Consider the following 12,461-nt stretch of genomic DNA (forward strand, 5'->3'; position numbering starts at 1 on the left):
GACCTGATGGCTTCACTGGTGAATTCTACCGAACATTTTAAGAAGAACTAACAACAATCCTTCTCAGACGTTTCCAAAAAAATTGAAGAGGAGGAAACATTTCTAACTCATTGTATTGAGGCCTGAATAACCCTGATACCAATGCCAGACAAAGATACTCCAAGGAAAGAAAACTACAAGCCAATATCCCTTCTGAACACTGATGCAAAAATCCTCAACAAAATACTAGCAAACTGAAGTTAGCATCATATTAAAGAATTACATACCGTGACTATGTGGGATATATTCCTGGAATGCAAGGATAGTTCAACATACAAATATCGATCAGTGTAATATGCCACACCAACAAAATGAAGGGAAAAGAACACGTGATCATCTCGATGCAGAAAAAGCATTTGACAAAATTCAACACCCTTCCATGACAAAAACACTCAACAAAATAGGGATAGAAGAAAACTATCTCAACACTATACAAGCCATATATGAAAAGCCCATAGCAAACATAATACTCGATGATGAAAGACTGAAGCTTTTCCTCGAAGATCAGGAACAAGGCGAGGCTGCCCACCTCACCTCTCCTATTCAACATAGTACTCAAAGTTCTAGCCAGAGCAATTAGGCAAGAAAAAGAAATAAAAGGAATCCAAATTAGAAAGGAAGAAGTAAAATTATCTGAGATGACATGACCTCATATGTAGAAAATCCTAAACACTGCACAAAAAAGCTATTAGATTATAGGTCATATAACTCAATATCAAAAAACAAACAGCCCAATCCAAAAATGGGCAGAATACCTAAAAAGACATTTCTCCAAAGAAGACATACAAATGGCCAACAGGCACATGAAAAGGTGCTCAACACTGCTAATTATTAGAGAAATGCAAATCAAAACCACGATGAGGTATCACCTCACACTGGTCAGAATGGCCATCATCAAAAAGTCTGTGAATAATAAATGCTGGAGACTGTGGGGAGAAAAGGGAACCCTCCTGCACTGTTGGTGGGAATAGGTATTGGTGTAGCCACTATGGAAAACAATATGGAGGTTCCTTAAAAAACTAAAAATAGAGCGACCATAGGATCCAGCAATCCCACTCCCTGGCATATATCTGGAAAAGATGAAAACTCTAATTCAAAAGGATACATGCACCCCAATGTTCACAGCAGCCCTATTTACAATAGCCAAGACATGGAAACAACCCAAGTACCTATCAGCAGTCAATCAGTTTAAAAAGAAATGTGGTATATATGTACACAATGGAATATTACTTGTCCATAAAAAAGAATGAAATACTGCCACTTGCAGCAACATGGATGGACCTAGAAAATAACATAATAAGTGAAGTCAGACAAAGACAAATATTATGTGGTATTACTTACATGTGGAATCTAAGAAATAATAGAAATGAATCTATATACAAAATAGAAACAGGGCTTCCCTGGTGGCGCAGTGGTTGAGAGTCCGCCTGCCGATGCGGGGGACGTGGGTTCATGCCCCGGTCTGGGAAGATCCCACGTGCCGCGGAGCAGCTGGGCCCGTGAGCCATGGCCGCTGAGCCTGCGCGTCCGTAGCCTGTGCTCCGCAACGGAAGAGGCCACAACAGTGAGAGGCCCGCGTACCAAAAAAAAAAAAAAAAAAGAAACAGACTCACAGACATAGAAAGCAAACTTCTGGTTATCAAAGGGGAAAGGGAGGGGAGGAGGGATAAATTAGCACTATGGGATTAACAGATATATGCTACTACATATAAAATAAATAAGCAACAAGGATTTACTGTATAGCGCAGGGAACGATATTCAATATCCTGTAACAACCTATAATGGAAAAGAATCTGAAAAAACAAAAGACTGAATCACTTTGCTCTGCACCTGAAACTAACACAATATTGTAAATCAGCTATACTTCAATTAAAAACAAAACAAAACATCAATAAACCCACGGTGATTCATGGTGAGGCAGCTAAAGTAATCTGGTAATCCTTTAAGGAAAAAAAAAAAGCTGTTGGATCTAATAAATGAATTCATCAAATTAGCAAGATACCAAAGCCAACACACAAACATCAGTTGCATTTCTATACACAAAACATGAACAATCTGAAAAGGAGACTACAGAAACAATCCCATTTATAATAGCATCAAAAAGAATAAAATACTTTGAAATTAACTTAACCACAGAGGTGAAAGACTTGTACAATGAAAACTACAAAACACTTCAGAAAGCAATTAAAGAAAACATAAATTAATGGACACACATCCCATACTCATGGACTGGAAGGCTTCATATTGTTAAACTGTCAATATTAACCAAAGCAATCTACAAATTCAGTGCTACCTCTCTCAAAATACCAATGTTTTTTGCAGAAATAAAAAAAACCATCCTAAAATTCATACGGAATCTCAAAGGACTGAGAATAGCCAAAACGATCCTGAAAAGGAACAAAACTGGAGAACTCACATTTCCTGATTTCAAAACTTAACTATAGTAATTCAAAACAGTGTGATATTGGCATGAAGACGTATATAAACCAGCGGAACAGAACAGAGAATCCAGAAATAAACCCCCACATGTATGGTCAAATGATTTTTGACAAGAGTGCTAAGACCATTCAGTGGAGAAAGGACAGTGTTTTCAACAATCGGTCCTGGGAAAGCTGGACATCCACGTGCCAAAGAACGAAGGTGGGCTCTAACTGGTTAGGTATACGGCTATCTAACACCATATGTAAAAACTAACTCAAAATGGATGAAAGACCTAAACGTAAGACCTAAAGTAATAAAACTCTTAGAAGAAAACATAGGATGAAAGTTTCACGACACTGGACTTGACAATGATTTCTGGAATATGACAACAAAGGTACAGGTAACAAAAGAAAAAATAGATAAACTGGACTTTAAGAAAATTGTTATGATTTGTATATCAAAAGGCAATATCCACATGGTAAAAAGGCAACCTACAGAATGGGAGAAAATATTTGCAAATCATATTTCTGATATGAGATCAATATCTAGACTATATACAGAACTCCTAAAGCTAAACAACAAAAACCCCCCAAATAACCTGACTGAAAAATGGGCAAAGGACTTGAACAGACATTTCTCCAAAGAAGACATACGACTGGCCAATATACACATGAAAAGATGCTCAGTGTGACTGACCGTTAGGGAGATGCAAACGAAAACCACGGTGAGACGAGACTGCCCCACACCCGTGAGGATGGCTGTTATCAAAAACACAGAAAACACGTGTTGGTAACGATGCCGAGAAACTGGAACTCTTGTGCACTGTCAGCAGGAATGTAATGTGGTGTATTCATTACGGAAAATAGTACGGAAGTTCCTCAAAAAATTAAACACAGAACTACCATATGAACCGGCAATCCCACTTCTGGGTATACACCCGAAAGAACAGAAAGTCAGGTCTTGAAAAGTTACTTGTACACCCACATTCATAGCAGCATGATTCCTAACAGCCAGTGGGTGGAAGCAACCCAATGTCCGTCGATGGATGAGTGGATAAACAAATTGTGGTCCATCCATACAATGGAAGAAAACTCTGTAGTATGCTACAACATGGATGTACGCTGTGGGCACTAGGCTAACTGAAACAGCTAATCACAGACGGACAAATACTATATGATTTCACTTACATGCGTCAAAATCATGGAGACAGAAAGTAGAATGGTGGACGCCAATGGCTAGGCGCGGGGAGAGGGAGAGTTACTGTTTAATTGGTATAGAGTTTCCGATTTACATGAGTTATGGGCATGGATGGTGGTGATGGCTGCTCAACAACGTGAATGTATTCAACGCCACTGAACTGTACACTGACAAACTGTTAAGAAAATACACTTTCTGTTATTTGTATTTTAACTCAATATAAGAAAAGGAACAACAACAAAAAAGAAATGAACTACCAAACCATAAAACGACAGAGGAACCCTAAATATATACTCAGTGAAAGAAGCCACCCTGAAAAGGCTGCATGCTCTAGTTCACAGCAGCCATGCATCCCAATCAGGCGACATCCGAGAAAGGGCAAAACTACAGAAACAGCCTAAAGATCAGTGGCTGCCAAGGACTGGGAGGAAAGGCGCGAACAGGGGACAGAGAGGTTTTTAGGGCAGTGAAACTGCTCTGTGATATTGTAATGAGGATACATGTGCTCATGTACCTGTCAAAACCCAAGTATAAGGCGTCCTGCGGGCTGACCTGCCCGAGTGTTTCCAGGGGCGCACAGACCCTGGCCGGGACTCAGACGCGTGCAGTGGTCGCCTTCCTCCCCAGGCCTTCAGTGGGGCAAGGCTGGTGCTCCTGTGTTTGTGCTTGTTTGAAAGATTCCTCTTTTTGTCCCTTCCCCAACCACGTTTTTCTTGCCCAGCAATGATTCATCTTCAATGGTTTGAAATCACAAAATTTCTACCCACTCAATCTTTTACTTCATTCTACTGAGTTGGTCTTAAATAAAATCCTCTTGAGATTTGTATCTTTGAAAGATACTCTGTTTTGTTAACAATAGTTTGTCAGTGGAAAAAAAGTCCAAGTATAAGACAGGAACCTAAATGTAAACTGTGGACTTAGTTAATAACAACGTATCTATATGGGTTCATAACTTGTAATGAATGAACCACACTAACACAAGTGGAAATGCAAGATGTTAGTAGCAGGGGAAACTGTGGGGGAATTTCCTGTACTATCTGCTGACTACTCTCAAACTTTCCTAAAAAAACCCTCTATTAATCAGAAAATAATCAATGGAAGGTAGGGAGTAGGTAAAAATATAGATGAAACAAGAGTATCAGAATACTGATAAATGTTGAAGCTAGGGGGTAGGTACAAGGGGGTTATTACACATTTCTGTTTAATTTGTACATGTTCAAGATTTCCACAATAAAAAGCTTTTAAAACTCCAGATTAGCTCAAGAACTGTCTGTATAATGAATAAAAGAGCAGGAAGAAAACATATTTTTGAAGCAAGTATTAAATTAAAACTGAGGGCACGGCTGAATCACACTTGATAGTGGACATCCTTGTCACATCAGGGACATTCACAGGTCAGTGGGCAAGGCGGGAATGGCACGGTCAGGGAAGGACAGAGAGGGGATGAACGCGGAAAGAAGTTCATCCTCACTGGTTCACAGAAAGGCCAGCAACGCGGGCTGGTGCGGCATGACGCCTGGACTCAGCACGGGCTCAGGGACAGAGCACCCCACCCTGTGGGAATGCCACTCAGCACCAGCTTTCTGGAGGGCAAACTTCCCAGAGCCCGGAACCTGCAGGTCCACTGGCCGGGCTTCTCTGCTTCAGGGATTCTGTCCAAAAAAATGGGACTGGCTGAAGGTCACGGACTGAATAAACATGTGTACAGTCCCTTCAACACACCCTATAAAATCATCAGAAGGTTCCTTCACCGATGAATGAAGTCGTAAGCACACTGGGAACGGTCAAGGGAGCAGATGCCAAGGAGAGCCGCAGGCGGGGACCGTGGCTCCGAGCGGGGCCCTGCATGGCCTCTCTCCCTCCCACCCCTCCCACTGCCCCTGGCCCAGCTCCTCCTGCAGCCTCTCCCTCCACCCCCGGGAGCCCAGGAGCAGAGGGGCAGCACCCACCTCCGCCCCCTCCTCAGGGCCCAGTGCACTCCTGTCTGTCCTCACGGCTCTCCCTGTCCACCTGGGCCCCAGCAGACACCTGCTCCCTCGTCCGCATCTGACACACACAACTTTCCCGTGGAGCCGTGTTCCCTTCTGGCTACTGCCCACTGTCCCCACAGCTCGACCTCTTAAAGTGCCTGGTCCCCAGCCACCCTCACCGGCCCCTCCCTTCACTGGCTCTACACCCAGCTCCATTCCCACCACTCCAAGGAGACTGTGGTCACCAGTGACCCCATGTGGCCGAGTCAGCCATCCTTTCTCCATTCTGATCAGAGCTGCGGCAGCCCAGCAAAGCACCCCCCTTTCTACAATACCTTTTTCTCCCCCCTCTGCAGGCACACACATGCAACCTCAAGAGGCTGGGTGCTGGCTCTCTGGCATCAGCACCTATGAGGCATCTCAAACTCGATTCCTCTCAAAGTTTCTCTGTCATATGAGTTCCCCCCAAATCATTAACTATTTATCCAAAAGAGGGAAAAATTGGTAACGATAAATCATGGTGAATAAAGTAACCAATACCACGTGTACGTGCATCTACTGGGGAGATGAGGATTTGGAGCTCAGATCAGAGAGGACCCGCAGGGGGGAGGGATGGGGGGAGGGACGGGGCTGGGAAGGGGCACAGGAGCCCCTCAACTCAAGCATTTACAGGAAGACAGGATGAAGGCTGACAGACACCCATCAGAATAGAAAAAGAAACAACGAGAAAGCCTAACAAATTAAAAAATAAAATAAAGAGTCAGGCCCAAGTTTCAATTTATCTATAATCCCAGTTGTAAACGGATTAAATTACTTTATATAAGGCTCTCAGATTGAGCTAAAATATAGCTACAAAATAAAGGGATATAAAAAGGTTGAAAATAAGGAGACAAAGAAGTAAAACTTTAAATGGGACAAAATAGGCCTTTCTGTTTGGTAACATGGAGGCATACTCACGTATCTAATAACATGGTCTGTAAATACAGTTAAACTGAACAGACATTCAAGAAGCAATAGCACCTCAGGAATCACAGTGACAGACCTACCTCACCTCTTAAAAATCAACAGATCAGGGACTTCCCTGGTGGTCCAGTGGTTAAGAATCTGCCTTACAATGCAGGGGACGTGGGTTCAATCCCTGGTCAGGGAACTAAGATCCCACATGCTGATGGGCAACTAAGCCCGTGTGCTGCAACTAGTGAGCCCAGGCCCTCTGGAGCCCACACTCCACAACTAGAGAGAACCCCTCGCACTGCAACGAAAGATCCCACATGCTGCAACTAAGACCCAACGCAGCCAAAAATAAATAAATTAAAAAAAAAAATCAGCAGATCAGTGGATACAATAAGTTAGGAAACAGATCAGTTGACCAGTAAAATAAGCTAGATCCAGCCTCAGCCAGACAGAACAATGTAACCAATCGATGGACAGGACACCTTCTTCTCAAGCTGTAAGGAAACAGTCACAAACAAAGAGCATTCTGAGCCACAATGAAACCTCAGAAGATTCTATAAAGCAAGCATCTTTAAGTCACTGAACCTTAACAATAACACAAAAAATTAACTCCCTTCCCCCAATCCATCCACTGGAAAACCACAACACCCTCCTAAACAACTCAAGTTAAAGAGGGAATCAAGACTGAAATTACAAACTCTTTAGAAACTAAGGGCAAGGAGAGCGACAGGAGGCGGGTCTGTGGCGGGGAGCCAAAGGGACAGAAGGAGGGATCCAGCCTCAACTGCAGGTACCGGGAAACATAAACTGTCCCCAAAGACGTTATGCACTTCCCTCCAGGAGCCAGAACAGCTATAAAACTCAAGAAAGCAAAAAGAAGTCAGGAAGAAGGAAGCAGAAACAACAACGGAGACCTAATCAATGCAGGCTGTTTGGAAAGACCTGCAATAGTGACAAACTTTGGGGCGTCTGACCAAGAGGAGCAGAAAAAGGTACCAAGAATATCAGGTACGAGAAACTACAAAAACCACTTTAAAATAACAGGAGAATGTAGTGTGTAACTCTGACCAGTACATCAGGATGGCTTTGGGTTTTGCTTTTGTTTTTGGTTGTGCTGATGGTTGTTGACCTGGGGGTCTAGTAGGCCCTGAACAGCCTGTCACACACTGGAGCCTTTTCTCACCTGCGGTGGTAATTGCAACCTGGAAGACAAACGCTGATTCAGACTAAATGCACGATGTGGTAGGAAAATGGTTTCCACCTTTATACACATAACAGGCAAAAGATACTAACCTCAAAACTGATTCTGTAAGAAATAAAAGTTGGCATGCTGCAACTAAGAAGCCCACATGCCACAACCAAAGATCCCATGTGCCGCAACTAAGACCCGATGCAGCCAAATAAATATATTTTTCATAAAACATTAAAAAAAGTCTAAGAATACACACTAATTTTTTTTTTTTTTTTCTGCAGTACGCGGGCCTCTCACTGTTGTGGCCTCTCCCGCTGCGGAGCACAGGCTCCAGACGCGCAGGCTCAGCGGCCATGGCTCACGGGCCCAGCCGCTCTGCGGCATGTGGGATCCTCCCAGACCGGGGCACAAACCCTCATCCCCTCCATCGGCAGGCGGACTCCCAACCACCGCGCCACCAGGGAAGCCCTACACACTAAATTTTAATGGCAACCAGGAATAAAAGTGGGGAGGTGAGTGGGAAAGGGGAATTTTCACCACTTCTTAGCTGACGTATTTCTGCAGTGTTCTTACGAGAGAATATACTCTACTCGAATAGGTGTTTAAAAGTTTTAAAAAGTTATTATTAACGTTCAAAATGCTTAACGTCAGGATATTCATCACAACCCAACTGGAAAGAACCTCCTCATGATTTTAAGAGTCTCCTACGATCTTTCTAATGGCTCACCGCGTCTGTCTAAGCTTACGTTTCGACCCTAACTCGTTAGCAACTACTGTCTGCGTGAGGTCTGCGGCAGGAAGGGACCCCAGTGGGGTGGAGGACCAGCCGTCCGGGCCCCACCACCGTGGTTCTGGGTCTCCCACCCCTCCTTCCTCACCGGCTAAAGCTCCCAGCTATAGCCACCTCCCAGGCACCCCGGAGCCCAGCCGGTGAGGCGAGCTCGCCAGCCTGGCTCCCCTTCTCGGGAGGCACCGCACGGCGCAGGCCCCGCGCTCGCGAACCCCAGCCGCGCGGGCGCCAGGCCCGGGTACTGACCGCGGCCGGGGGCCAGCAGGCTGCTCAGGTGGGGGAGGCTCAGCCGCCGCAGCCGGTCCAGCTTCTCCCGCAGCTCGCGCACCTGGCTGTCCGAGCGGCTGACCCTCTGGCGCAGGGCCCTCAGCTCGCCGTTCTTCTTCTCCACCTGCTCCTGCAGGCAGCACACCTGGCTCTTGCTCTGGCGGGAGGAGAAGCAGTAGGAGTGCAGCGAGTCGATAAGCTTGCAGGCTCCTGACGCCGACAGGATGACCTCGTTGATGGACATGGGGCTGGCGTCGCTGTGCTCGCTCTGCACGGCCTCGGCCGCCGGCTTCGGGGTCACGTCGGTCGGAGGCGCCGAGGGGCCCTGCGCGGGCTTCTGCGGCGTGGCTGTGAGCGATGAGCTCGCCGTGGGGGGCGCGCGTGGCGGGCTCTGCGCCGGCCCCTTATCGGGCCCCGGGCTGCTCCCGCTGCAGCCGGGCTCGGCGTCTCTCTTCGGCCTCTTGCGGTCCACGGGCTCCCGGGGGACGGCCGGCCTCTCGCGGGCATGCTTGGAGGAGAAACTGTAGGAATGAAGCGAGCCAATGAACTTGCAGGCCCCCGACCCCGGGGGGGTAAAGTCATCCACGGAAATGCCGCTCCTGTCCACCAGGCCCCCGTCCGGGGAGGTGGCGTTCTCGTCGCCGGCATCCACAGCACAAGTGTTGGCTTCTCCCTGGCCGCCGGACGCGGTGGCGGAGGCCGGACCGTCATCTCCGTGTCCTTCCGGAGGCTGTCGGGCCCGCTGCAGACCGGCGGCCTCCCGGGTAGCCCTGGCTGCGGGTCTGCCCTGTGATGCGCCCCGCTTCAGCTTGCGGGACTCGGGCTTGGCCATTAGGCTTTCACTCGAGCACGACGACGACGACCCTGCAGCTGCCTTCCCGTCGGCAATGTCACTTGCATGTGCCCTCAGACCCCCCGAGGCCTTCCTGGTGTCCTTTCTCCGGGGGCGGCCATGGCCTCCGGCCCCCCTTTTCTTCTCAGCCAGGTGGAAGATGGACGGCACGGCCGTGGGCTTGAGCAGGCGGTGCTGGTCCTCCAGTCTCTTGGAGAAGCTATCTTTGGTGAAATGTTCACTACAGAGGAAAGAATACTTAGTGGGCGTCCAGTTATCCCTCTGAACAGCCTTCAACCACTGGATCAGACGTTTTGAGTCCTTCAGGGGGAATCTGCAGGACAAATGACAAATTAGAAAAAAATAATTAAATGCCTCCCCCTACTACTATCAACTATAAAAGCAGAACAAGTGTATTTGCAAACACCCCAACCTGTGTTGACTTTACCCATTTAAAAACTTAACAAAGATCTAAGAAATACCTTCTACTTGCAACTTATTACTGAAATAGAAAGATGAAAGACGGCACTGCCTGCCCTTAAGAAGCTTACAGTCCATAGGGTGGATAAAGAGTGAAGGTGGATACCTCCTCCCAGGCTGTGGTAAATGCCCTGCAGGGATACAGAATCCTTGGAGAGACAGCACCAGATGGACAGCGGCAAAGGCTGCAGGAAACCCTGGAAATAGTTCCTAGAAGCTCATAGCTGGCCAACCCTCCTGGTGTGCCTGGGATGCAAGACTTGGGGTGCCCAAAGGAAGATGGTTGCCCCTCCCCATTTAGAAGTCAGGCCAAGCGTCAGACAGCAGAGATGGGAGCAAGAGGCCAGGAGAGCGTCCCAGACACACACACCCCCGCCCCCGTGCCCCAGCTGCGGCTCAAGGAGCTGAGGATGCGAAACTAGCTTGCAGAGCAGGCGAGACTCAACAGCCGTGGCTCTGCGGCTCCCTTTGAAAAGCAACCAGTCCCTGGCAAACACTGAAAAAGACACTTAATGATCATTTTTTTCTCATTCAGTCAAGATGTCTACTTAGAAAACTCTGGTGAAACTACACATACGAGGGTGGGAGTAGAGCGGCCATTCCAGAGGGCTGTTCTGCTGCACCTGAGGTCACCTAACCCACCTGACGCTGCTGGGGACCAGGACCATGGGGACACCAACTCCTCATGAAGCTCCAAGCAGCATGATCCTCTAAATTTCCTCACTGCTTTGGGAGCCCATTACCCGAAGCTCCCCCCACCCCCCAGTTCCCACGTCCTCGGCCATTATGAATGCCAAGAGCAGCCTCCTCTGCAATGCTTTGCCTCCGTTTTCAAATACAGTCACAAAACTAAGGGCTCTGAAGGAAACTCAAGTAAGCATGCTGGCTGACCGCTGAAACGACCTGCTGTTACTATCCTGATAGGTTGCAACGACCTAAGACTTAGCGCAACCCACCATGAACTTCCAGTAAGACTACAGGACAAACGTCCTCCAGGTTTGCAAAACTTGAACACCATCCTGCAATATCAAAAGGAAAACAGAAAAGTATCCGGAGGAGATTTCTAAGGTGAAGCTCCTTCTGCTCACTGTTCTGGTACCTCCAGCGTGGAGCTCGTAGAAAAGGACTCGCCGTAAGAAGCTGAATTCCAGAGCCTTCACGAAGCAGGCCAGGCCAGAGAGAAGGCCAGCCCCTGTCCTGCCTCGGGCCGGTTTCAGAGGGCGCCCACGGAACAGAGCCCTCCACGACTTGCAGCTAAGCCCCGGCGAGGAGCGGGCTGGGCCGGCCCCACGCTGGATGCTGTCAGGGACCTCCCGGGACTCACCTCCGCGCGGCAGGGCTACCTTCCCCGAGGCCAACCGCGAGGCCCCTTCTAGGACACAGCGTCTGGAGCGCGTGTTAATCCACGAGGCGCATTTGCTCGGCCACATCCTTGATCGCAGAGATCAAGACGGGCTCCCCCGTGACGAAAAAAGCAGAAAAGTCACAGCAAACGCAAGACGACAACCGACCGAAAGAAGCATGTTTCCAGAACACACCGTTTCTGGAGGCTGGCGGCGCCAACCCGAACCCATGGGGCGCAGGGTGGCCACGGGGTGGTGGAGAGGCTGCCGAGGCCGCGGCGTGGGCGCCGGGCGGCCTCCGAGTGGGCATGGGGAGCGCACCGGCGGCCGAGGGTGGCGGGGGTCGGGTGGCCGCGGATGGAAGCCGCCAGCCGCGGTGGCCCGAGGCGCCCGGCCCAGAGACGCCGGCCGGGCCAAGGTCACACAGCGCCGCGCTGACTCACTCGCGGGACCGGCCCGGGGCCCGCGCCCTGAGCGACCCCGCGTCCGACAGGGCCGCGCGGCCTCAGTCTCCCCGCGCGGCCGGGCCGGGCCGGGCCGAGCCGGGCCGGGCGGGGGCGTGGCCCGCGGGCCGCGCGGGCGGCGGGCCGGCGGCGGCGGGCGGGGCCCGGTTACCTGTGGAAGGAGACGGCGCGCTTTTCCCCCTTGCCCTGCCGGTTGGAGCAGTTCGCGGCCGCGCAGCAGATCACCATCTCGGGCCTCGGGCCGCCGCGCCGCCGCCTGGCTCCGGCCCTCGTCTCGCCGCGCCGAGCCCCGGGCGGGACCGCCCCGAGGGGAGGGCGCGCGGCGACACGGCTGCGGGACGTGGGAGCCAGCCCCGCGGCTCCCGCCGTACGGCAAGATGGCGGCGCCCGGCCGCCCGCCGCCCGGCCGCCAGGCCCGGTCCTCGGCGCGCCCTGGATACCCGGCACCTGGCGGGGCGCAGCCCGTGGCTCGCGGCGTCTAGGGTGGGCTGGGGCGCCCCGGGCCGGCATCG

The 12,461-nt window shown here is 49.9% G+C and overlaps 1 protein-coding gene across 5 annotated transcripts in view; it reads right to left on the reverse strand.

Moving 5' to 3' along the window:
- THAP4 (THAP domain containing 4) overlaps nt 1-12,459 on the reverse strand; it is a gene marked incomplete at its 5' end in the record, with an annotated part of 54,886 nt that extends 42,427 nt beyond the window's left edge. For 3 of the 5 annotated variants that reach the window (XR_013828811.1, XR_013828812.1, XM_079924892.1), the window contains 2 exons: nt 8,810-9,996; nt 12,101-12,192. Coding sequence is in view for 2 of the 5 variants with exons in the window: in XM_079924892.1 (XP_079781018.1) it covers nt 8,810-9,996; nt 12,101-12,177 (1,264 nt within the window). Of the gene's footprint in view, nt 1-8,809; nt 9,997-12,100 lie in introns of all 5 variants that reach the window. The other 2 variants (XR_013828813.1, XM_079924893.1) reach the window with 1 other exon arrangement.
- Between the last annotated feature and the right edge of the window lie 2 nt (nt 12,460-12,461).

The sequence above is a fragment of the Stenella coeruleoalba genome, assembly GCF_951394435.1.
Source record: "Stenella coeruleoalba genome assembly, chromosome: 6".
Lineage (NCBI taxonomy): Eukaryota > Metazoa > Chordata > Mammalia > Artiodactyla > Delphinidae > Stenella > Stenella coeruleoalba.